Source organism: Scyliorhinus canicula, chromosome 19, assembly GCF_902713615.1.
Source record: "Scyliorhinus canicula chromosome 19, sScyCan1.1, whole genome shotgun sequence".
Classification (NCBI taxonomy): domain Eukaryota; kingdom Metazoa; phylum Chordata; class Chondrichthyes; order Carcharhiniformes; family Scyliorhinidae; genus Scyliorhinus; species Scyliorhinus canicula.
In genome coordinates this window covers 32,389,624-32,417,123 of record NC_052164.1, presented here as the reverse complement: position 1 = coordinate 32,417,123, position 27,500 = coordinate 32,389,624, and the positions used below count along the sequence as shown (strand labels likewise).

General features: G+C 44.8%; 1 protein-coding gene across 3 annotated transcripts in view; it reads left to right on the top strand.

Annotated features, from left to right (window-relative positions):
* Positions 1 to 27,500, top strand: part of LOC119954086 (anion exchange protein 2-like) — a 99,225-nt gene that overhangs the window by 33,028 nt on the left and 38,697 nt on the right. For all 3 annotated transcript variants that reach the window (XM_038778958.1, XM_038778959.1, XM_038778960.1), the window contains 7 exons: positions 4,473 to 4,531; positions 7,168 to 7,348; positions 7,519 to 7,654; positions 12,431 to 12,515; positions 19,136 to 19,214; positions 23,088 to 23,272; positions 24,636 to 24,849. In XM_038778958.1, the coding sequence (XP_038634886.1) occupies positions 4,473 to 4,531; positions 7,168 to 7,348; positions 7,519 to 7,654; positions 12,431 to 12,515; positions 19,136 to 19,214; positions 23,088 to 23,272; positions 24,636 to 24,849 (939 nt within the window). The remainder of the gene's footprint in view (positions 1 to 4,472; positions 4,532 to 7,167; positions 7,349 to 7,518; positions 7,655 to 12,430; positions 12,516 to 19,135; positions 19,215 to 23,087; positions 23,273 to 24,635; positions 24,850 to 27,500) is intronic.

Here is a 27,500-nt window from a genome sequence, read left to right as displayed (position 1 = left end):
AGATGCCGGCATTGGACTGGAGTGGGCACAAGATGTCTTACAACACCAGGTAAAGTCCAGGAGGTTTATTTGGAATCATGACTTTCGGAGCATACCTGATGAAGGAGCTACATTCCGTCAGCTCATGATTCCAAATAAACCTGTTGGACTTTAACCTCATACCTGGTGTTGTAAGACTTCTTACTGTGCCCTTATTTTTAAACAGTGAATATTCTGCATTATCCCTCCAAGGTCTCTCTGCAGTCTTCAACATGGTCAACTATGCTATCTTCATTTAAACTCCTATTCTCCATTGGCCCAGATTGAGATTACTCTAACTGGCTCCGCTCTTACTTATCTGATTTAGCCAAAGCATCACCAGCAGTGAACTCTCTTTCCAGTCCATACTGTTAGCTCCAGAATATTCAAGGGTTCCTCACCACCCCTTCTTTCTCGTCTACATGCAGCCTCTTCGTGACATCATCTACGTGCAGTCCCTTCGTGACATCATCGACAGATGTAGGGTCAGCTTTCACATTTCACTGTTAACATTCAGCTGTGCTTTTACACTACCTCTCTTTACCTATTCACTGCTCCTCTGCTGTCAGAGAGCTTATCTGACACTCAATCTTGGTTGAGAAAATATCTGTCCCAAGCTGTTTCACAGATATGCTGTCAAACAAAATTAGACACCAAGCTACATAAGAGATAATTGGACCAAAAGCTTTGTCAAAGACAACAGCTTTAAAGAACATCTCAAAGGAGAGGGAGGTTAGTGGGGAAAAGGATGAAGATGCGTGTAGAGAGAATTTCAGAACTTGGGGAACTGGACAGCTGAAGGCGTGGTTGCCCGACAATCAAATGATGGATTCGAGGCCAGATTGGAAGGGGAAAAGGAGATGTTGGAAGGCTGTGGGGCTGGAGGAGGCCACAGGGATAGAGAGGGATGAGGCCATGGAAAGATTTGTAAACAAAGATGAGAATTTTAAAAGTGGAGTATTGCTGGACCAGGAATCAAGGGAGGTCATCAAACATATGGGTGAGGGGTGAATGAGCTTTGGTGTGAGTTAGGAAACGCATTATTCAAAAAGGCAGTTATAGGGTTTATTCTATATCCTGTACATAACTGCTTAGTAGACCTGGAATGAAGCAAACAACATAATGCGCTATGTAATGCTCATGTGATTAATACATAGAAGAAGCAAAACCAATGAGCATTAGTTTAAAGACAGATTATGGGAGCCAGAAATATTGTTAAGGAAACTGAATTCAACTCCGTCAAATGCCTTTCCACTTCTGAGCCAAACAAAATGATTACGGACTTATAGTTCAGGATCCAGTGTGAATCCATTTAGTTGGTGTTCTGAACAATTAAACAATTAATCTGTTTAGTAAGCACTTCAGACAATTTCCCACTAATTGACTTTCTTTAACTAGTTCCTGTCATTGGTTTTGTTTTAATGGAAACATGGGATCTATTTACAGGAAACACTTATCAGAGCAGATCTCCCCTATATAGCAATGTGCAGCAAGGTCATAAATATTTTTGTATAATGAATATGTTTATGATTTCACTACACATTGTAAACAAAAGAAAGGAAATCTTCCTTTACCGGTGCCTATACATCTGAAGAGTTACCAGTGATGACAGGCAGAACCAGCATTTTGAAGCAAGGAAAAGCAGAGCTATGGCGATGGAGTAGTGCACAGAGTTGGCTGTACAGCCAAGGAGGAGGCATAACTGTCAATAATAATACAGGTTGACAAGTGGCAAGTAACTTTTGCACCACACAAGTGCAAGGTAATGATCATCTCCAACAAGAGAGAATCTAACTATTGCTCCTTGGCATTCAATGCCCAACCTATTACTATCTATCAACATCTTGGATGTGACCATTGACCAGAAACTGAACTGGATTAGACATATAAATACGGTGGTCACTAAAGCAAGTCAGAAGTTAGGAATCCTGCAGCTGGTAACTCACTTCCTGACTCCCTAAACTATCATCGACAAGAAACATGTCAGAAGTATGGAATACTCTCCACTTGCCTGGATGAGTGCAGCTCCAACAACACTCAAGAAGCTAGACATCTCCAGGACAAAGCAGACCGCTTGATTTGCACCCCATCCACAAACATTCACACCCTCAACTATCGATGAACAGTGGCAGTAATGTGTATCATCTACAAGATGCACTTCAGGAACTCACCAAGGCTCCTCAGACAGCACATTCCAAATCACGACCCTTCCCATCTAGCGGGACAAGGGCAGCATAAACCTGGGAACACTATCACCTGGAAGTTCGCCTCAAAGTCACTTCCATCTGGACTTGGAACGTCATCACCATTCTTTCACTGTCACAAGGTCAAAATCCTGGAACTCCCTCCCCAAAAGCACTGTGGGTGTATCTATACCACAGCGACAGCAGGGGTTTAAGAAGGAAGCTCACCACCACCTTCTCAAGGGCAATTAGGAATGAGTAATAAATGCCCATGAATGAATTTTTGAAAAGCAGCGGCAAAGAACAGGCAGTGAAGGCAGCAAAATCTGGCCAGGATTGTGGAACCAGTTTGAATTGGATGGTTCGGTCTCCCCAAACAGACTGAATTCCAAGTGTGTTCCCACCCAGGACCGTCCAAGATAACATGAACGATAGACAGTTCACCAATATCACAATCATGGAAGAGTGAAGTTTCAGGAAAGGAGGTAAAGCACAGTTTTGTATTGTGACTTCTTTTGTCCTCAGCCTGGGCCATTTGAACTACAAATGGATTTCTCCTAATTCAGTTTGAATTAGTACCTATTATATCCCAGGACAGTTCTGATGGTTAAAGATTACTTTGCGATAGTGATCATTTAAAAAATATTAATTTACTGAATGTGCATTTATTGCCCATCCCTAATTACCCTTGATCATCTGTCTTAATTAATGGTAAGAGAGTGCTCTATTCATTTGTACAACACATTGCAAATTTGGGTGTAATCTATGCAATCTGCATCTGTTTTGTATGTGTTATGTTTAGTTCGAACCTCTGAGTTAATATAACTAACAAGACCAGCACAGATTTGGAAGGCACATTGTTATTTACTTTATTTTTAAGCAAAGTATCAGACAAAAAACAATTTAAATAAAACTGTAAAATACCATTGAATTAGTAACCAGAATAGCCTAACCATGACACTCAATAAGTTGCGTCCTGTTAAACAGTTTGTTCTCTAAATTGGCCTGGTTCATGGGGTTAATGGTGTCCTCCATACTAGTGCCGGACACAGTAATGAAGTGCTCCATACAGCTTTATCACATCCAGTAACTTTCTGTTCCAAATATGGACAAGACAGTCCTAGGACACTTGCCTGCTGAAAGTTCACTGAGAGACCAGACAATAATGATAAGCTCCATAAAGATAAACTGAAATTCAGACATGCTTTATGGGAAATTATGCTCAGTAACATTTAAGCGCACATCAAGCTAGAAATTACCATCAGCGATTTCAGCTGAAGAGTATGCTTGTATGAGATTTCACTGTCCATTATTTTAGGGCTGGCTTTCAAACAAATTGGCCAACACCTGGCCATTTAGTCCGAGATAGTGGTCAATGGAGTGACATGTGAATGAGTTAAACTTCCATTTACTAAGATTGGAAACAATTAATGTTAAGCTGCGGAGAGCCCTCATTCAACAGCATTCTGGTTTGTTGGGAGGGATGATGGTTAGTAAGGAAAAAGGGCAGAGAATTTAAGGTAAATAATCCAAGTTGGTAGAGGAGGTCCTGTGGCACAATGGATAGTGTCCCTACCTCTGAGCTGGAAGGTCTGAGTTCAAGTTTCACTTCAGGACTTGAGGACCCATGGCAGATGTGTTCATTCTACACCCAAACAGGTTGAATATCCACCCGTGAATACTTTGAATGCACCTATGGTAGGCACTAAGAGAGGAGAGTCCCCTCATCAGTAATATGTGATATAGAGAGGCGACCCCATGCTATAGTCTCTGGCAAGAAGTTAGTGATCAATATCAGGAAAAACACATTCTGAAAACATACATGGGTCACTGTCCATGTGGAGTTTGCACATTCTCCCTGCGCCTGTGTGGGTCTCACTGCCACAACCCAAAAATGTGTAGAGTAGGTGGATTGGCTATGCTAAATTGCCCTATAATTGGGGGAAAAAAAGAATTGGGTACTCTAAATTTATTTATTTTTAAAACAGACTTAAACACATGCTTTGTCTGCCTCATGGATCACTAGACATGGGAAAGTCTCTAAGTCTGGTCCAGAAAGGAACTTTTAGTACTTAATGTTTGTTTGTTTATTTAGTTAGTTAGTTAATACAGAAGAAGAAAAGACATAAAAATGGAATAAAGTAAGTAACAGAATTAAGTGTTTGAGGTTGAGCAGAGTGGTATGTCGTTCCCAAAATGGAAATGAACAATATTTTATCATTTTTTAAAAAAGTGTGTTCTCTGTACGTTAATTATGTTCATTCTGATTAGGTCCTAGAGGGAGTAAAACTCAATATCATAAGGAGCACGGAGAGATCATTCCCAACCAGGTGCTGTTTTACTGGAAAACATTTCTTTCTAAAGCCTCATCATAATTATTGCAGCAATTACCTTAAATGACGTATAAGTTCATTCAGAATGGATTGCAGGGAAGGAATAATTTCTGTGTGGTTACCAGCTAGCTGATAACGGTGACTGCCTGTCAGAGTATTTTTTTTCATTCACATATCAGAGTTTTTTTTTTCATTCTTTTATAAGATGTGGGCGTCGTTGGCTAGGCCAGCATTTATTTCCCATCCCTAATTGCTCTTGAGAAGGTGGTGGTGCCTTTTGAACCTTTGCAGCCCATATGTTGCAGGTAAACCTACAGTGGTGTTCGGGAGGGAGTTCGAGGATTTTGACCCAGCAATAGTGAAGTAATGACAATATATTTCCAACTCAGGATGGTGAGTGACTTGGAGGGGAACTTCCAGGTGTGTGTTCCTATGTGTCTCCTGCCCCTGTCCTTCTGGATGGTAGCAGTTGTGAGTTTGGAAGATGCTGCCTTAGGAGCCTTGGTGAGTTCATTGTACATGAAAGGAGTGGCAGCATAATAGTTATGTTACTATATAAAGGCCTGGATGAGTGATCTAAATACAAAGCTAATTTCAGCAATTGTGACCTTAAAACAGCCAGATTGTTCCACAAACCCAGTTTGTTTATTAATGTCCTTCAGGGAAGGAAATCTGCCATCCTTACCTAGTCTGGTCTATATGTGGCTCCTGACCTACGACAATGTGGTTAACTCTTAACTGCCTCTAAGATATTCTATCAAGCCAATCGGCTATATCAAACTACTACAGCTAAAAAGCAATATGAAAAATAACAAATGGACCACCTGGCCATCAGACATGACAAAGGCACACGTAGCCCAGTCAACTTGCAAAGTCCTCCACGTTATTGCAGTGGGTTATGAAGAGTCAGCCATGTCCGGAGACACGTGTAGGCTAGACCCGGTTAAGATAGAGGACTGGATTCTTTGGCCGTGCCCGCGGCACGAACGCCATGGATGGGTCGCAGACCATGCAAAGGTCCATTGACCTCGGGTGGGAATTTCCAGTCACCAGGCGAGTGAGGCCAAAGGATCCCGCCCAGTGATTTCCTTTCCAAAAAGATATTAGCGAACCAGATGGGTTTTTGCGACAGCTCATGCCCACCATGACAATGACTATCTTTATATTCCAGATTTCGGCAGCTCAGCGGTCAGCAGTGCTGCCTCACAGCTCCAGGGACCCGAGTTCGATTCTGGCCTTGGACTGTGTGGAGTTTGACATTCTCCCCATGTCTGGGTGGGTTTCCTCCGGGTGCTCCGGTTTCCTCAGGGTCCAAAGATATGCACGTTAGGTGGAGTAGCCATGCTAAATCAACCCTTAGTGCCCAAAGGTTAGGTGGGGTTACAGGGATAGCATGGGGGAGTGGACCTAGGTTGGGTGCTCTTTCAGAGGGTTTGTGCAGACCCGATGGGCTGAATGGCCTCCTTCTGCACTGTAGCGATTCTATGATTCTATGGTTAACATTTGGGGTCTAGAGCCAAAACTGGGACGGCTATCTCACAGGCTTCACCATATGGACTGCAGCGGTTCAAAAAGATAGCTCATCACCACCTACTTAAAAGCAATTTGAAAGCAAGAGATAGGCAATAAATGCTGCTCTAGCCAGCGATGCCCACATTTCATAAATGAATAAAAACAAAGCGCTTTAGGATATTTCTGAAAAAGCTGGTACGGTTTATGTAAGTTGTTTCTTTCTTCCCTGACTAAGACCAAATGAGTCAAATTTAATTTTTAATAAACAGAACTTCAGGATTGTATTGGCGAATTGGGGAATGCATTCTATAATTATAAATCAGAAGCCACTGGGCTTGAGTGTAGTTTATTAACTATTTCATGTCTAGAACTTTGGGTGAGAGAATTATTATTCAGGAGGGTCAACGCTTATTGAGCTGGATTCTCCGGGCCCACAGCCCCGCGTTTCTCGGGGGCGTGCTGTTTGCTGGCAGTGGGATTCTGTCTGCCCGCCACTTGTCAATGGGATTTCCCATTGAAGCCACCTGCCACCACCAGGAAACCCATGGGCAGGGATGCGCTGCTGGCAGGAACAGGGAATCCCACGGCTGGAAAATTTCAGCCATTATCTTCCTCTTTGTTGACTCCTCAGCATCATTTTTAGGCTGTCATTACATAATTTAAAAATATTGTTCGGCAACACCTCTGCTATGATTCAGTTCTGGGCAGTCTTGTTTTTGCAATCTGTGTATTTTAATGTTAAATTGCATCGATTATTTTGTCTTCCCATATTGTAACCCATTGATACTCATTAAGAGATTAGTCAAGACGATTCAAAAACGCTCTCCTCATTACCACCCATGAAAATTCATAGTTTAAGGGTCGCGATCGTTATTATCTCTACTTCAAAATTGTCAAGTTTCCAAATTCTTAATAATAGGCAAATTATTAAATCACCTAATCACCTTGAGGTATTTGGAATATTTTCAATAACATTATGAGAGCAAACCTGAAACTGATGGGGATTGGTATATCCACGAGAGTCTGGGTGCATTCATGAGATCAATGTGATTTCAGAAAAGAGTTGATGAAGTTGGACATTCTACAGTCACTTCAACCCTTGTTGCTGCGTCCTATCACAGGTATTTGTTGAACTGAATGAGCTGATGATGGACAAAGAGAATCATCATTATTGGCAAGAAGCTGGACGATGGATAAAGTATGAAGAGGATCTGGACAAGGATACAGGCCGCTGGGGTAAACCATGTGTCCCCTCTCTCACCTTCAGGAGTCTCCTGGAACTCAGAAACGGCATCAGTAAAGGTGAGTGCCGCGCCTATCTTTCAATCCTTCAGAACTATAGAAGTTCAGAGATTGTACAGCTAATGTAATCCCCTTGTTCAATACTAATATTGCAAAACTGATATATTTTTAGAGTACTTATGCGATGTTTTCAAAAGCCAGTTAAAAGCTGTTTTTGTTTTCTCCAACAGGTGCCATCCTACTCGACCTGAAGGAAAGCACATTTCCTGGCATTAGTGTTCATATAGTCGAAAAGATGCTAGCCAATGATCAGATCAGGGCAGAAAATAAAATCAGTGTACTGAATATCTTGCTGCAGAAACACAGGTAAACTGACCATGTGTCCTGTCATCTTTTCAATCACAGGAATAGATTCCTGCAGCTACCTGCAGGTTCATTGTGGAAATTACTGAAGGATCCAATATTGTGAAGGCAGAGTACTTGCTGCAATGGAGAAAAAGTTTCTTTTAAGCTCGCTTAACTGTTAGGTAATGGTTTTGACGGCCTAAGTAAATACGTTAAAGCTAAGGAACTGTACTGTTTGAGCTAGATCTCCTCATTACTTTATAAATACATCAGTATACTGCTGTGCCTGAGTTATTTGCAAGAAACGTTTTTTCAAATATGATAGATTTGTGATAAGATATATGATAATGTGTGATAATATATATGATTATACGCAATAAAATATATGATTATATATATATGGTAGATGTATCAATTTTGATAATTTGTGACATGATTTCCCGCCCACCACCCTTGGACTAGTGTTTGGCTGTATTCTGCCACTCACCCCCCCCCCCCCCCCCCCCCCCCCCCGCCCCCACCACAACTACAATCCCCCACTACAGTGTAGCTGAGATCTTTAGCTCAGCGGGGTACACAATTAAACTTTTGTCTCCCACAGCATAACATTGTCTTGATGCTCCAGCATGCTGAAGCAACACTTGAAAATGCAGTTTCTTAATGAGCCTTAACAACTTGCCCCCCCAACACCAGTCTGACCAGTAACTCCATCCCCCCTTCTGATAACGCCTCTCTCAATCCATTAAAACCCACACTCCCCACCAGCTGGTTGGCCAAAAATGTATCAGAGCAGGAAGATCTGACATTCCATTGTTCCATCATATTTCTGATTGTGTGCCATTAAGGGGCCACAAAATAACATTTTATGCATTTAATATATTTGCTGTTTTGAATTAACTTTTTATTGGCCTGAATACAATTACATCTATGAAAAAGCTGTAAGTATTATATCTTCATTACACAATGTAAATTCATTTTAGCAACATCCTCTGGTATTTCTGGCTCTATATAGAACATAGAACATAGAACAGTACAGCACAGAACAGGCCCTTCGGCCCTCGATGTTGTGCCGAGCAATGATCACCCCACTCAAACCCACGTATCCACCCTATACCCGTAACCCAACAACCCCCCCTTAACCTTACATTTTAGGACACTACGGGCAATTTAGCATGGCCAATCCACCTAACCCGCACGTCTTTGGACTGTGGGAGGAAACCGGAGCACCCGGAGGAAACCCACGCACACATGGGGAGGACGTGCAGACTCCACACAGACAGTGACCCAGCCGGGAATCGAACCTGGGACCCTGGAGCTGTGAAGCATTTATGCTAACCACCATGCTACCGTGCTGCCCTATATCTCCAATGCATCTCTGGTAAAGGCCCTTTGGCTCATATCTGGTAGACCTTTTCAAACTTGTCTCCAAATTTGTTATACATCATTCCGTGGAAGGTGTAAGTAAATTGGAAGTGCCACTTGTAAATTAAGTTTACCAAAATGTTGGGCACGATCTAACCAAATGGCAACAGAGTCCCTTGTCGAGCCCATTTCGCTGGATATTTCCCTGCACTACACCACGCTATCTAAAGGGACTTTGTTGCAATCCAGGGCCTCAGTGGGAAATGTCCCGCTGAGTCCGCACTTAGTCCCGTTTCCTGCACTGAGGAGCTCCGCTCATTGGAACCCCTCACTGCAGGAGGAGATCGGGACCCCATTTTTAAATGGCTTCCCAATATCTCAATCCCAATGCGACCCCTGGATCCCCCAAAGCCCCAACTCACCTATAAGTCCCCACCTGCACCCTACCTCACATGGGCAGGTCAACCCAGGCCCGAAATCTGGCACTGCCAGCCTGGCACCCTCCATGCCAGTGCCACCTGGGCACCTTGGCAGTGCCAGGGTACAGGCTGACAGAACTAGTCTGGCAGTGCCAAGGTGCCCAGATGGCACTGGCAATGACAGGGTGCCACACTTTCCAGAAAGCAACCACCTTGGGTCCTTGGAAACCCTGGAAGATTCCCCCGAGTGCTGGTCCGTCTGGTCCCCATTTGTGGGGACCAGTTCTGAACTAGCTGTCTCACTCTAATATGCAGATTTTCCAAGTACTGATCCGGCCCACAATGGGTGGGATTCAGATCACAACGTCTCACGAGATCCCGTTAGAACTTGCGAGGCCTGGCGAGCCGGGTAGCTGCCTGAAGAGGGATCTCCCAACATCTACTGGCCGCACCATGCCCCCATTCATGGGCAACATGGCCTTTAGATCACGCCTGTGCTGTTGCATCTTTCACTGCTGAATTGTTTGGTACATGGATTGTTTATATTGAATCGCATTCTGAGGAGACAGGGGAGGGAAGTGAGAGACAGAATAGCAGAGACAATTAGTGTTCAGAGTCTTGAGATTCTTGCCAGAGGTTAGTGGAATTCTAATGCTGGCAATGAAAGCATTCCCAATCTGAAAGAAGAGCAAATGTTGGACAAATTAGGGCTAATAAATTAAAGACGGTGCAGATTTGTTAAAGCCAGATTGTGTTCGGCTAAATTTATTGAGCTATTTAATGAAGTCCAGGGGCAGAATTCTCCGCAAGGTGCGTTGTGAAACCCGGAGAGGTTCACGACGGCATCGGAAGCCTCTCCCGGTCCCCTATACTCCCCTCCCCGGGGGGATAGGAGGGCCGTACCGGGAAACTCGGCCACCGGGCCTTGTCCCTGGCTTCAAAGCCCGGCGCGCCAAGAATGACGCCGTAGCGGCGCCTAATGACGTCATCCGCGCATGCGTGGGTTGGACAGCTCAAACCCGCGCATGCGCGGTTGCCGTCTTTCCCCTCAGCCGCCCCGCAAGACTTGGCGGCTTGATCTTGGGGGGCGGCGGAGGGGAAAGAGTGCGTCCCCTTGAGATGCCGGCCCGATGATCGGTGGGCACCGATCGCGGGCCCGTCCCCTCCCGAGCATGGTCGTGGTGCTCGATCCCCAATCCGCACCCCACAGGCCCCACACTTACCTGCCGCGCCATGTTCACGATGGCAGCGACCAGATGTGGTTGCCGCCATCGTGAACAGGTCGGGAACGGCAGGCTGCTCGGGCCATGCGGGCCGGAGAATCGCGGGCCGCCGTGAAAAATGACGGCCCGCGTTTCTCCGAGCGGCGTGTCGCAAAACCGGACACGCCATTTTGGGGGGGGGGGGGTTGGGAGAATAGCGGGAGGTGCGGGAGCGGCCCTCCCGCTATTCTCCCACCCATCGTGGTTGCGAAGAATTGCGCCCTCAGTGACCAGCGGGGAATCGAACCTGGGACCCTGGCGCTGTGAAGCTACAGTGCTACTCACTTGTGCTACCGTGCTGCCCATTCTATAATCTGTAATCCTATGATTTTTAATAGCAAACAATGAGAAATAGCTTTTGTTTGACCATAGCAGATCTTAATTGCTGAGCAAGTCAAATCACAAAGAGAAACTTGACTTACAGACCATAACTCTTTTATTTGTATTCTGAAATTGAGAAGACACCTATTGATCTCAGCAGCTTAGAATTCCAGTCCCAATTTTGGGATTTAAAAAATTGAAAGATTTATTAACAAGAACAAACGAAAACTTAAGCATACAATATTACAGTTACACAGTTAAAACAGTCTTACAAAACATCTCCCCCAAAAATTACTTGGTTAGACCCATATGTAAATACCTTTCAGGCAACACTCCCTCATAGGTGTTTAACTCAAAAAATCCAATAATATTACCCAAGGTAGAAGTGCTGTCGCTGTAGTAAAGATATACCACATGATCTCACAGCCTTACTTCCACTCTGGTGTAGAAAGCTAAGAAACTTCAAAAAGCCTACTGCTTTCTGAAACCCAAGACTGTTCTGGCTTGACTAGATCGTTGATTCAAATTTTGCTTCTTCTCCTAGTAGAGAGTTGGTCCCAATAGGTCTTTCTCACCCAGCCAACAGAAATCAGCTCAACATCTTTCACTAGGTATCCCTTTTCCTTTTCATCTTAAATTCCATTGCCCTCAGCACCCTTTGAACTTAACTTTCCAAAATATACAAGTCTTTCACTTTTTTCCTATTGCCTCCCATTTAAGTTCAAATAAAATACAATAACCCTCCATATTTACTTAAGAAATCTTTGCACATTGTAAAAGCCTTTTACCCCCATTTGAAATTTAACGGTAAAAAACTAGGTCTATATCTATCTCCTAATGCAAACTTCTAAATTCTACTAATTTACTTATAAATTCACTTACCATAATTTCATTCCAAAATTTACGCATTGAGCAATTCAACCCCCTTCATCTCTCAATTATAGTTTCATAGCATTTGCAGTGCAGAAGGAGGCCATTCGGCCCATCGAGTCTGCACCGGCTCTTGGAAAGAGCACCCTGCCCAAACCCGCAAATCCACCCTACCCCCATAATCCAGTAACCCCACCCAACACTAAGGTCAATTTTGGACACTAAGGGCAATTTAGCATGGCCAATCCACCTAATCAGCACATCTTTGGACTGTGGGAGGAAACCCACGCACACACGGGGAGAACGTGCAGACTCTGCACGGACAGTGACCCAAGCCGTGAATGGAGACAAGCTGTCTCCATTAACCTTTCTCCAGCTTAATTAAACCATTTACGCACACACAGACCTCTTTACAGAATAACACAATATTCTCCCAAAATATTTCTAAAATACCATCCATCCTCATACTTTGGAAAATACATGTGATTGCCAGGTGTTCTTGCCATGCGTTCATTGCTCTATATAAATATACATTGAACAATTTGAATGTTTTATTATCACAGACACCATTTGGATGAAGATGATGGTACTCAACACTTTATGCCTGACCAAGATGTTGAAATTCAGCTCCATCACTTTAAGAAGGAGGCAAGTCAACACATCAATAGATGCATTAGAAATGGTCACTACCTACCCCGGGAGTTAATTTCAGATGATCTAATTGAGAAAAAAAAGCAAAAAGTATTATATTAATTGAAATGGGGGGTGGGGGGGATGTTGTCACAAGCATTAGTCAATAATTAACATTAAGAGTTATTTGACAATGGAGAAATGAATAGACCAATAGATTCAGTGCAGAAGGAGACCATTCGGCCCATCGAGTCCACACCAACCAAAGAGCACCCTGCTAGGCCCACTCACCCACAAACATTCAACAGAGAAATAGGGACCAAATTCCAACCAAGTCCCTCAAATTAAAATGTTCTTTCATTCTTAGAGGTATGGGCAAAATGAAATTGGGTCGTCTCCACCTGGGTTCAGTGGAATGGCCCAATTGGGAAGGTTTGATGGAGTAGTGTAGAGAAAACAATAAATTGCTGCTCATGCATTTTATATTTTATATTTGATCTGGAAATGCAACAAAATGATGCTAGAACTAGCCTGAGTGTCTCATTTTGCCACTTGTGCACCAGAAGTTGAAAAATATTTCAATTCCCAGCTTTGCCATCCCTCACAGGGTCTTAAAGAAATATAAAGCTCATCGAGCAGCTTGGTTTTGATCATCAACATGCACAGAAATCAATCAGCGGGAATGGCCTCCAAATCAGATCGCTAAGAACATCAACTTGATATGGCTTCTCTTTGTCAGCAAGTTATCCGCTTTCCACCCTGCAAGAACACTCTCCACTTACCTAAGTTCAACAAGTCAAGTTAAGTCATCGATGGGGCGACAGGGTGGCAAAGTGGTTAGCACTGCTGCCTCACAGCACCGGCGACCCAGGATCGATCCTGCCTCTGGGTCACTGTCTGTGTGGAGTTTGCACATTCTCCCCGTGTCTGCATGGATCTCACCCCCCAACCCACGGTAGGTGGATTGGCCTTGCTAAGTTCTCCTTAATTGGGGAAAAGAAAATTGCGCACTTTAAATTCATATTAAAAAAATTTTTAGTCATAGAATTGCAAAAGGGGAGGTGGTGGTGTTATGGTTTTGTTGCTGGATTATCAATCCAGAGACCCAGGGTAATGCTCTTGGCATACCGGTTGAATTCCACTACTGCACATGATGAAATTTGAATTCAATAAATATCTGGGACTAAACCATTGTCATTAAATACCCATCTGGTGCCCCATTAGGGCATGTGACCTTTAGGGTCCAAAGTGGCTGACTCAGAAGCCATTCAAGGGTGATTAGGGGTGGGCAATAAACACTGTCCAGCTAGTGATGCCCACAAATTAATTTTTAAAATTTAAGACTTCAGATTAGCTGCAGGTTCACCAAAATATGCTTGACCGAACCTTATAAGTTTCCCATAACTTGTCCGTTGGAGAAAGGCTCCCAAATCCCAATGGCAGGACTATCCTTCAGAGTTCCACGAATGAGGCGAGGCTGGCTAAAATCATCAACCCTGCCCTAGAATGCTACTTGGTTCTGTCATTGGATAACTATATCTACTACCGAGGACTAACGTAGTTCCAATATTTCATAACCATGCATGTGATCCTGAAGCCTTCTCAACACCAAGTACTGGGTTTAATCATCAATACCCACTTAAACTGAGTGCTTATGTAAGGGGGTTTAACAAAGAGATGTGGTGACCATGAGGTTCGCTCCGCCTCCAAAATTCTACGACACATTGATAAAGACAAAACTCTCTATCATTTCTTTGCTTTTTGCCATAAACCATCTCGCAACTTGGTTCTAGATCTCAGATATGGTCTGAAGGAAAGTTTTCTGTTGAATGCTAATTCCATTCAGCATTTCAGACTTCAATGGAATAGGATGACTCAAGGTGAGTGTACTGTAACACATAGAACAAAAGCAAAAGTAATGCCAATCAATCTTGAATAGCTTGTGGTCATGACAATTCAGTTTAAAATGAAATTAAGGGCTGTGATGGGATAGCATAAGGTTACTCCATTCATATATTTTGGGAATGTCTGTGTGTAGCTTGCCTCTGAAAAATGGCTGGTGTTGTCAATGATTTTTAACTATTCTTTCTGTGAATATACTTTGGGGCTTGAAAAATACACGTGGAAGTGAACAGAAGCCCATACTTGTAAATGCCAAAAGTGTGGGAACAAAGTTTGATTTCAAATGGGAAGGTATCTTCAAGCTATCTATATGTCTGGTCCAAGTAGGATTTCATGGCACTATAGTAAATGTTGCCATTAGTGGACATTCCCAATTTTAATTGTATTCCGTTAGTGCAAAATTTGAATGCTTTCTATCAACAAGTGATTTGCATTTTAGTCACATTGGCTCAAATCTTACAGTCTATGGATTGTCAGACACCGTCAGAGGAATTCTTTGTTGGCAGGATTTCCCGCTTTTCCGGCAATGCACCCACCCCTGCGTGGCGTGGGATGGCAACTCTGGGAAACCTCACTGGCCGGCTGCCGGAATGGAGGATCCTGCTGCCAGCGGGGGAACGCTGCGCTGAAAAATGGGGCTAATGGGACGCAAAATTTCAGCCCATATGTATGACCCAGGATACATGTTGGAGCCCTGCGGAAGCCCTTATGCACTGATCACCATGGGAGTTGTTCGGGAAGTTTCAATTTCTGATGGGCGATGACCCTGCTCCCCGGCACCCTCTGTCAATGTTTCCGACTCTGAGTTAAAGCTGCAGACATGCACAATTCTGATTTACTTACCTGAATAGTTACCCAGGAAACATTAGACAGAAAAAACTAGATTAACTCCTGGGGAACTAAACAACTGACCCGAGCAATCACTCTCACTGGCCCCCCAACTACTATCCTGACTGTCCCCACTTCCCAATGTACCTCCAGACGGCCTCCCCTCCCCACCCCCAAATACCCCCACTACACCCTGACAACCCATCAAACACAATCACCACTGACCACTTAACTCCTATCACAGGACCTGACCAGACCCTACTACCCCCCAACTCCCAATACCACCCACATGTCCCTGTCCTTTTGACTACCCACCGATGCCCCAACTAACCCGACAGCTACCTTTGCCCACCTGACCAGCAATCCGTCTACTCCCCTAATCTGACCTGACTAGCCCCCACCTGACTACCCCTCTCGAACCCACTACCCCACAACTCCCATCTACTTACCCACCTAACACCTCACCCACTTACCACCACATCCACCCTACCCACTTAGCTCACCCACCCTGCCACCCTACCCATACACACATTCATCCATTTATCGACACTAATTCACTAACATTTATACCGGGACTTTAAAAGGAACATACAACAGCTAGTGACACAGGAACATAGTAGCATAGGAATTAGGAGCAGGGCAATTCAGCCCTTCGAGCCTGATTCACCATTCAATCAGATCATGGCTGATCTCTTCCTGACAAAGAAAGGGGGAGTGTCCTGTCTTCCTCAAACTCTAACAGCACTGTGACAGAGCTCACAGAGGGACTCGATGCTTCACGTTTCTAGTAAAGCTGAGTTCGGAAGACCCAGTATGAATTGTGGAGCAGCATCGAGGCGGGCAAGAGTTTGATCGGAGCAGCAATCTAACAATGATTGCTGCTCCTTGGAAAAAGTAAGCCATGTTGTGTTATCAGCAATGAATCATAGAATGCCTACAGTGCAGAAGGAGGCCATCTGGCCCATCTAATCTGCACTGAAAGAGCACCCTACCTCGACCCACTGCACCCCCTATCCCCACAACCCTGTAACCTAACCTACACATCTTTGGACACTAAGGGGCAATTTAGCATGGTCAGTCCATCTAACCTGCACACTTTGGACTGTGGGAAGAAACCAGAGCACCTGGAGGAAACACACGCAGACATGGGGAGAACGTGCAAACCCCACACAGTCACCTAAGCCTGGAATCTAACCCGGTCCCTGGCACTGTGAGGCAGCTATGCTAATCACAGTGCCAACATGCCACCCCATAGGAAGTCTTGTGACCTAATGTGGTAGTGCCCCTGCCTCTAAACCAGAAGCTCCAGGATTGAATTTCACTTCCAGACCGATGGCCATGGAAGGTGTACATTCATTGTGTGGCCAGAGATTGATTATCAACCTGTAAACCCTTCCAATATGCCTATGGCAGGTAGTAAGAGGGGAAGAGTCTCCTGGTTGGCCATGCTTGAAACAGATTGGTGCCCCTCAAGCTATAGCCTCTCATTACCTGTTCCAGGAAAAACTAGCCATGGAAACAGACATAAACACAATATTTGCCTGCCTCCTGGGTTGCTATGGCAAAGTCTCTCTCAAGAGTAAGCACATTTACAAGTGAAATGGCTTCTTTGGCAGAACAGTTTGTACATTGATTTTCAATTAGCTTAGTGCCTGATCTGCTATTCATTTTGGAAGGATATTTATATGATAACTATGCTGATGTACACTGTCTTATACACGTATTGCTGAACAAATATGCATTACCAAAGATGGGTACTGTGTTGTGACCATGCGATTATCATAAGTAGTCTCGACAATCACCGTGCTGATGCTCATTATTGTGTTTGTGTAATCAGGAAGTTACCGTTTGCTGACTTCCAGTGGCTGCCATGAGCTGAGTCGTCGCACATAAGCTAGCTCGGGTAAAATCTTCAACTATAGTCTTTTAATCCCAGCAAACGGGCACCAAAAGTCCCTAAAATGCTCCAGTCTAACCCCCGGCAACTGCACTGCCAATCAAGATGGGAAAAAGTCAGCCGCCCAGCCGACAAGCCAGGAAAGACGAGGGGAGAGAAACCTCAGCCTCGGAGCCAGCAGCCACATGGGTGGCACAAAACTATGGAGGGCCAACCCCACAGAGTTCCCAGCACTGATGGACAAGCTTCCGGGCTTCATCACCTCCAACCTCCAGAGACACAGGGAGACGATGAGAAGAGACCTCCTGGTAGCCGCCGAAACGGCAAAGGAAGCTGCAACAGCCCCCATGAGGGAGGCAATGGCCAATGTGGGGCGGAGGTTAGAGGCCCAAGAGCCAACGGTAAGAGTCCTCAGGAAGGCCACCACGGACCAAGGGGACCAGATCGCGGCACTCGAGGCTGAGGTGGTGAGGCTGATCAGAACCCAGAAGGGACTAAACGATAATGTCGACGACCAGGAGAACAGATCGCGTCAACCAAATTTGAGAATTGTGGGGCTACCGGAAAGAACGGAGGGGTGGAACCCTATGGAGTACATAGCAGCGATGCACGGGAAGCTGGTCAGCGAGGAGGGCTTTGCCAAGCCGCTGGAGGTAGACTGTGCCCACAGGTCGCTTTTGCAGCAGCCGGAAGCAGGGGAGCCACCGTGGGCGATAATTGTCAGACTTCACAAGTACGAGGACAAAGGGTAGATCCTGAGGTGGCTGTTGCAGCTTCCTTTGCTGTTTCGGTGGCTGCCAGGAGGTGGCGAAGAGCGTCAGAGGGTGCAAATGGGAAAGACATTCCATCCGCTTGGATCAAGACATTGAGACAGACCTGGCAAGGCATCAGGCCCAATTCAACAGTTCCAAATCCCCCCAGTACAAAGGTGGGGCGCAGTTTGGCATGTTCTACCCTGCCAAGCTATGGGTTACATACCAGTTTAAGGAACATTACTTTGACGCCCCGGAGGAAGCGTCAAGCACAATGGCCAGAACGTGGGCTGCAAAAAGACGAGAGGGGTAGGGACAAACACAGGCAAAGGCGCGGAGAAAGCTGGGGCAGGAGGGGAAGAGGCAGACAGGGGTTAAATAGGGGAACCTGGCTAGTAGGGGAGCTGCTACACTAGCGAGGTGTACGGGAGTGCAGTGAAGGAGGAGGCCACGGCACACCTCCTAGAAGGCCTGGCAGAAGGACGGGTAGACACAAATTCAGGGGAAACAAAGGGCAAAAAGAGGGGGTGTCCGGGCTTGCAGAGAAGGGGTAAAGCCAAGGGCAGACTTGGAGGGGATAGCACAATGGCAGGGGAGTACAGGGAAGGGAGGGTAGAAAGGCAGGGCAGGAAACACCTCCTGGATGAAAGGGAGCTCGTAAATAGCAGAGAAGGAACAGTGAGGAGGGTCACCAACAGGAGGGGACACAAACCCCTCCCACATGGGCCGAACCGGGAAAATGGATTGACCACCCTCCCTCGAAAACTCATGGGGGAATGGGACTTCCCTCCACAAGAGAAAAAAAGCCAATCTGCAAGCGAGGGGAAGGATCCCAGCAAGTATGTAAATATGTGGGCAAAGTTGGGTGTAACTCCTGCTGCTAAGCGGTAAGAGTCCCAGTAGGAACCCTCCAAAAAAACTGCATGAACGAGCACTATTGTAAATAATGTAAGATAGTACTGGGACCTCAGTCACAAGCACGGTGACAATGTGGGGCTCATGTGTTGTCATTTTTATTGCTGTTCCTGTATTGTTCTTTGTCTGCAAAGTCCTGTTTTTGACTGCAAATTGCAATAAAAACATTTTTTTAAAAAAAGGAAGTTATTGTATACTATTGGATGTCACAGTTATAGTGCTGATGTATACAACCCCGAAATGATCCCACGTATGAAAATTTCTTTCCGGGTTTTTTCTGTTGCAAGAAAATTGGAAAAAGGTTTTCCTCAAAGTAAAGTGTAATGTTTGTGATTGTGACGCAGGAACATCATCGGAAGAAGCACCACTCAGAAATAATGGATAAACTCCCAGAAAACACGGAGGCCACTATAGTTCTTGTTGGTAAGTGTGGTCTTTGCTTACAGTGTGTTTTAATACAAATAACAACAAAGAAAATTGCTTGAATTAGAATTCGAATCACAAAATATTAGTGCAGGCTGTCACCTTCCATCCTCCTGGGGGCAGAGGAGGGGTAGGGTGTGGCGGAGTCAGTAGACCTTTTGATAAGGTTGCACCATCACACACCAACCAAAATTAGAAATGTTTTGATAACCTGGTAAAATGGGTAACACCATGTGAGAGCGATCTTCACAGGCAATGTGCAGGCCAGCCTCATGATAAAGGGAGGTGCAATGGAAGTTGCACTATCAGGGATTTGTTTCCCAAATCTATTTTTGCCATCAGCATTCCCGACATTATGGTCCTCTACGTTGAGACCATCCCTTGGCTAATTTGATAGGTCTATCTCTGCAAACCATTTTCCAGACTTGGAGGTCATAATCTGGGTTGGCGCCCTCATGAAGTATTGAATGAGTACTGCATTGTTTCAGAAGCTACCCCTTGTACAAAAGGTTGAGCCAAAGTTCAATGTGTTGGCACTCTTCAAAGGAAAGCAGAGAATTCTCTATCGCCCTGTCCAATATTCAACATTCGCTAAAATCACCAAAACAAATTAAATTGTCATTAATCTCATTGCTTTTTGTGTTATGTTGCTAGTGCAAACTGGCTGTTGCATTTGACAACAGATAAAAGTATTTTTGCAGTTTATTCACCTCTTGCTTATGGTAATTTTTCTAAAATGCTGATACATGGCTATGCCCTTAATTCCATTACCTTACTTCCAATACTCAAGTCCGCAACATTAAAAGTCTTTAATCTTGCACTTCAACCTCGTTAATTGAGACTTCTGTTACTATTAAATATCCCTCTTAACTCTGAACATTCCTCCAGCCTACCTGTCACTAATGTCGGTTTGATCGTTTATGCTAACAAAACTGATTTAAAAGTCATCCAGTTATTACGTTTTGGACCTTCCCCAAGATTACTATTGGCCAATTCTCATTTTCATCATGCCCCAGATACCAGTGAATTCAAAGCACAACAAATTGCAGGAAACCTTTCAATGCCAATTCTGGCAACAAAAAAGATATGTCATTCAGTTCCACTTTTTTTTTTCTTTAAGTTATGATGATCCAGCTGCATAGATAAATGAGGTGACCAATGTTGAGGCTTGAACCTCTGACCTAACTTATCATCAAGATTTAGTTTAGATAGGATTTGAAATGTATGTGAATGAGATACAGAACATGCAAACATACACACAAATCAGGAACAGGAGTAGGCCACCCAGCCGTTTGAGCCTGCTCCACCCTTCAATAAGGTCATGGCTGATCTAATTGTAACCTCAACTCCAGATTCCGGCCTACATCTGGTAACCTTGCTTATCAAGAACCTATCTACCTCTGCCTTAAAGATATTCCGAGATTCTGCTTCCAGAAAGAGAGTTTTTGAGAAAGAGAGCTCCAAAGACTCACGCCCCTCTGAGAGAAAATATTTCCCCTTATTTCTATCTTAAATGGAAACAGCTTATTTTTAAATAGTGACCCCTAGTTCATAGAATCATAGAATCCCTACAGTGCAGAAGGAGGCCATTTAGCCCATCGAGTCGGCACCGATCCACCCTGCCCTATGCCCGTAATCCCGTAACCTAACCTGCACATCCCTGACACTAAGGGTCAATTTATCATGGCCAATCCACCTAATCCGCACATCTCTGGACTGTGGGAGGAAACCAGAGCATCCAGAGGAAACTCACAAAGACATGGGGAGAAAGTGCAAACTCCACACAAGCAGACACCCAAGGCTGGAACTGAACATGGGTCTCTAGCGCTGTGAGACAGCAATGCTAACCTCCGTGCCACCCACTAGTTCTAGATTTTCCCACAATGGGAAATAACCTCTCCACATCCACCCTGCAAGACCTCTGAGGATCTTGTAGGTTTCAATCAAGTTCTCTCTTACTCTTCTAAACAGATCCAAGCCTAGCCTGTCCAACCTTTCCTCATCCAGATATTAGTTTCATAAGTCTTCCCTGACTGCTTCAAATGCATTTACTTGCTTCCTGGGGGCAGCACGGTAGCATAGTGGTTAGCACTATGGCTTCACAGCGCCAGGGTCCCAGGTTCGATTCCCGCTTGGGTCACTGTCTGTGCGGAATCTGCACGTTCTCCCCGTGTATGTGTGGGTTTCCTCCGGGTGCTCCGGTTTCTTCCCACAGTCCAAAGATGTGCAGGTTAGGTGGATTGGCCATGCCAAATTGCCCTTAGGTTAGATGGGGTTGCAGGGTTACAGGGAGAGGGTGGAGGTGGGGGATTAAGTAGGATGCTCTTTCCAAGAGCCAGTGCAGACTCGATGGGCTGAATGGCCTCCTTCAGCACTGTAAATTCCATGATCTTAAATAAGGGGAATAATACTGTACACAGTACTCCAGACATGTCTCACCAGTGCCCTGTACAACTGAAGCACAACCTCCCTACTTCTGTATTCAATTCCCCTCACAATAAACAATAACATTTTATTAGCTTTCCTAATTACTTGCTCTGCCTGCATATTAACGTTTTGTGTGGCATGCACAAGGGCACCCAAATCTTTCTGTATCTCAGATCTTTGCAATTTCTTACCTTTTTGATAATATGCTTTTTTATTCTTCCTGTTAAAACGGACAATTTCAGATTTTCCCACATTATATTGCATTTTTCGCATCTTGGCACACTCACTTGACTGATGTATATCCCTTTGTTGCCTCTTTGTGCCCTCTTTTACACTTGCATTCCTACCTATCTTTGTGTCATCAGCAAATTTAGTAAACATACCTCCTGTACCTTTAGCCAAGTCATTTATACAACTTGTAAAGTATTGAAGGCCTAGCACTGATCCCTATGACACATAACTCATTACAGCTTGCCAACCAGAAAATTATCAATTTATGCCGAGACTCTGTTTACTGTTAGCTAGCCAATCTTCCATCCATGCCAATACCTTACCCCTGCACCATGAGCTTCTAATTTTCACAATAAAGTTTGATGTGACAACTTATCAAATGCCTTCTGGAAATCTAAGTACAGTACATCCATCAGTTCTCCTTTATCCACAGCACAGATTACTTCTTCAAAGAACTCTAATAAATTAGTTAAACGTGATTTCCCTTTCCCAAAATCATGTTGACTCTGCCTTATTCCCTTGAATTTTTCCAAGCACCGTGCTCTAATGTCTTTAATAATAGCTTCTAACATTTTCCCCAAGAAAGTTTTGTGTAACTGGCCTGTATTTTCCTGCTTTCTGCCTCTGACTCTTTCTGAGTAAAGGTGTTACATTCGCTATTTTCCAATGTAATGGAACCTTCCCCAAACCTTGGGAATTTTGAAAATTAAAACTGACATAACTATCTCACTAGCTACTTTCTTTCAAGTTCCAATGATGAAATTTACCAAAACCCGAGCACTTGTCAGCCCGCAGCTCCAACAATCTGTTCAGTACTTCACTGGGGATTGCAATTTTTTTCGGTTCCTCCTTTGCTTCCATTGCCCAATATACAGATATTGCTGGGATGTTACTTGTTTCATCTACAGTGAACACTAATACAAAAGACCAAGATAAAAGCAAAATCCTGCAGGTGCTGGAAATCTGAAATAAAACCAGAAAATGCTGGATAAACTCAGCAGATCTGGCAACATCGGTGGTGAGAGAAACACAGTTAACGTTTTGAGTCCATATCACCTGAAAATGTTAACTGTCCTTCTCTCTCCACAGATGCTGCCAAACCTCCTGAGTCCATCCAAAAAAATTTCTGTATTTGTATTGATGCAAAATACATGTTCAATTCGCCTGTCATCACCAAGTGTATTCTAAGAAATCTCAATGCTTTCCCTTTAACAGGTTGTGTGGAGTCTCTGCGTTCTCCAACTATGAGCTTTGTGCGACTAGAGACGGCTGTTCATTTGGAATCAATTCTAGAAATTTCCATCCCTACCCGATTCATTTATGTGCTCCTGGGACCAAGCACTTCTAAGATGAATTACCATGAAGTTGGGCGTTCAATTTCAACTTTAATGTCAGACAGGGTATGGGAATTTTCGGAAGCTTTGAGACTTTTAGTACATGCAATTCGCACCTTGTGGTTCTAGGATTGTGGAAACCAGCCACGCATTTCTTACCAAGACTGGAGCTCAATTACTGGCCATAATGCAGCTTCCATTTGAATCAATGAGTTTGTAATATCAGGGTTTGTAATAAAGAGGCCACATGTTTATCTTGGTGAAAGATGACCATTCATTAATTATTATTTTTTATCCTAACTCAGCTTAGGCAGAATGACTAACTTTTCTATTAATTGACAGTCTTGACTGTCTTACAGAGCCAAGTACAAAACTGTTTTGTATTAATTATAATCCTGCTAATTTTGAATTGGCAGGAAGTTGTTTTCTGATACTAGTGGTTAGATAATACCAAAGGTAAAGGGGTTAGCATGTTAGGGTGACAAAATCAGGTATGACTTTACTACAGTGTGCTACCAATTTGGCACTGGCTTGAGCTATTAGATCTGCATATCAAACCAATGGAATTTTCAATCTCTAAAAGAATCGTACGGTTCATTTTCCTTTCCAATTACCTTACAACGCAAATTCATGTTGACCAAGATTCATCCTGAGTATGTTTAGAAATGTCAATGGCAACACATCTATAGCTGCAGATCCAAAGTAAATATGGGACACAGGCAGGGCCCAATATTTAGGGATTCAAGTTATATTTAAATTCTGTCAGTTTCAGCCACTGACAGTGATTTACTGATTATTTTGTGGCTGACAGAAAATGCCTTTGTGTTAATCAAGATTACCTGACCAATGTTATTCACAGGCAACTTCAGGTGAGGTACCTCCAAACTGCACACTGTAGACATCTGCAGTTTGAGGTATTAATGTTTCAATTCAAAGTCAGTCCCTAGCATTTCTCTGGTCACGTTCTACTTCTTCATATAGTCAGACACTTAAGAAGCTATACTTGTTGCAATCACCATCAATGGGATATCTTTGGGAGAGAATGAAAGGCTATCACATAACCATTGGCAGATACTGACATTGCAAAATTTGTGTGGATCTCTGTGAATTCCTGGAAATTGTCAAATCATCGAGTACTGAAGACACTGAAACAGCGTGGCGCATGAAAACTGTATAGTGTTCTAATTCAACTATCAGCAGATCAGCAGTTACCCAATGGCAAAAAATTGAGAGATTCCTTTGTTATCTGCATGCAATTAGGAAATCTAGACTATAATAAATCATTCATACTTAAAGAGTCTGCAGTTCAAAAGCCTTGCTGGATCTTCCCATTTTTAAGGGTACAAAGAGACAGATCATTTTCTTGGTAGTGAAAAATCATTGTGAGATGTTTTAATGACTTTCTGGATCAATTCCCATGTTTCTCCAGACATTCCACAAAGTGGCTTATGAAGCAAAGGACAGTGATGACTTGCTGAATGGTATCAGTGAGTTCCTGGATTGCAGTATTGTCATTCCCCCAACAGAGGTGCAAGATGAGGAGCTGTTAAGATCTGTGATACCCTTTCAGCACGAAATGTTGATGAAGAGGCACAAGCAGCATGATGACCAATTGGCAAAGGAAGATGACCATCTCCAGCCGGGTAGGAGAGAGTTTCTTTCCATTGATACGGTGGAGGGAGTTTTAGTCTCTGCGATGAAACGTAACTTGTACATCTTACAAATTGCAGAGACAAGGGCCGGGATTCTCCCCTACCCGGCGGGGCGGGGGGTCCCGGCATGATGGAGTGGCGTGAACCACTCCGGCGTCGGGCCACCCTAAAGGTGCGAAGTCTCCGCACCTTTAGGGGCCAAGCCCTAACATTAAGGGGCTAGGACCGCGCCGGAGTGGTTGGCGCTCCGCTGGCTGGCGTGGATGGCCTTTGGCGCCACGCCAGCCAGGGCCAAAGGGACTTAGCCGGCCAGCGGAAGTCCGCGCATGCGCCGGAGCATCAGCGGCTGCTAACATCATCCGCGCGCATGCACAGGGGAGGGGGTCACTTATGCCTCCGCCATGGTGAAGACCATGGCGAAGGTGGAAGGAAAAGAGTGCCCCCACGGCACAGGCCCGCCCACCAATCGGTGGGCCCCGATCGTAGGCCACGCCACCGTGGGGGCGACCCCCGGGCCAGATCGCCCCGCGCGCCCCCCCCCCCCCCCAGGACTGCGGAGTCTGCTCCCGCCAGTAAGGTAGGTGGTTTGATCCACGCCGGCGGCAGAGGCTTGACAGTGGCGGGTCTTCGGCCCATCGCGGGCCAGAGAATCGGGGGGGGGGGGGGCAACCGGCGCAGAGCGATTCCCGTGCCCACCAAATCTCTGGTGGCGGAAAATTTGGGACACGGCGTGGGCGGGATTGACGCCGGCTCCCGGCGATTCTCCGACCCGGCGGGGGGTCGGAGAATTCCACCCAAGGTCTCATCCAATTTACAGAATCACAGAATTCTTACAGGGCAAGAGGAGGCCATTCAGGCCATCAAGTCTGCACTGACTCTCTGAAATAGCACCCTCCCTAAACCCATCCCCCCGCCCTACCCCTGTAACCCCACCTAACCTGCACATCTTTGGACATTACGGGGCAATTTTTAGGCTGGCCAATCCACCTAACCTGCACATCTTTGGACTTTGGGAGGAAACCAGAGCACCCAGATGAAACCCACGCAGGCACAGGGATAAAGTGCAAACTCCACAGAGACAGTCACCCAAGGCTGGAATTGAACCCGCCTCCCTGGCGCTGTGAGGCAGCAGTGATAACCACTGTGCCACCGTGCCGCTTATAAATTCCCCTCAACCACATCTGAAAATCCAGGGTGCACTATAGACATCAGAGGACCCTCCAGCACGGGAGCCTTTTCTGGCCGTTGTGCCTGAAAAGCTGACAGCTGTTTGAAAACATTATCCAAATACTCCATCTCCTTTCTCCTCAACTTCCACCCCCCCCCCCCCCCCCCCCTTCTCAAGTGTACACCCAGTTCCCGTTTGGATCTTACAGCTGAACCTGCTTCTACTGCTCTCTCAGGCAGTGCATTCTACCTCATAACAACAAGCTGTGTGAAAGAAATTGTCCTAATCTCCGCTCTGGTTCACTTGACAACTATCTTACATTTGTATCTTTACTGTTTTGGCAATGGAAGCAGTTTCTCCTCACTTACTCTATCCAAACACTTGAGGATCTTGAAAGCTTTTATTGAATCAAACCTTGATATGCATGTTAGAACAGCTTCTCCAGACTTCCCCCATTACCTTTTTGTAAATATAAATTTAGAGTACCCAATTCATTTTTTCCAATTAAGGGGCAATTTAGTGTGTTCATCCACCTACCTTGCACACCTTTGGGTTGTGGGGGCAAAACCCACGCAAACACGGGGAGAACGTGTAAACTCCACACGGACAGTGACCCAGAGCCGGGATCGAACCTGGGACCTCGGCGCCGTGAGACTGCAGTGCTACCACTGCGTCACCGTGCTGCCCAGACTCTCCCCATTACTAATGTCCCTCATCACAGGTAGCATAGCACCCGACTATGTATTATAAATGCATTTTCTAGGGCGGCACGGTGGCGCAGTGGTTAGCACTGCTGCCTCACGGCGCCAAAGACCCGGATTCGATTCCTGCCCCGGGTCACTGTCCGTGTGGAGTTTGCACATTCTCCCCGTGTTTGCGTGGGTTTTGCCCCCACAACCCAAAGATGTGCAGGTTAGGCGGATTGGCCACGCTAAATTTCTACTTAAATTGGAAAAATTTAAAAATAAATGCATTTTCCAAGACCCTTGCCACGTACCGTACTTACATAAACTAAAAATGATTGGAATGTAAGGTGTCTCACCATTCGGAATTCCATTCCAAAATCGAACATTCTCACAGACAATTCTGGACATCCATTTTTCTCCCTTTCCAAATCTATAGATATTGTTTAATGTTGCTTACTCAGAATATCAACAATGTGGTTGGCTGGAAAGAATGACAGGTCCTGACAAAGTAAATTGCACAGATAAACGGCGTATTTTACACTGACCGCATGTGAAACGAATTCTGGAGGCAACACTTACTCCGTTTTTGATATATTTACTTTTTATGTTGTCAGCCGTGAGTGAAAATGGCTCAACACAACAGAGCAGAAGTCAGTAATCGAGAGACTCTCACTGGAATCTGGTTATATTGTGACACACGTGTATCGCAGTTGTTGGGGACTGGCTGGGTGGATTACTGTGTCATTTATTGCCTGTATGCTCCATTAAAATGTTGCAGAACAAATTCA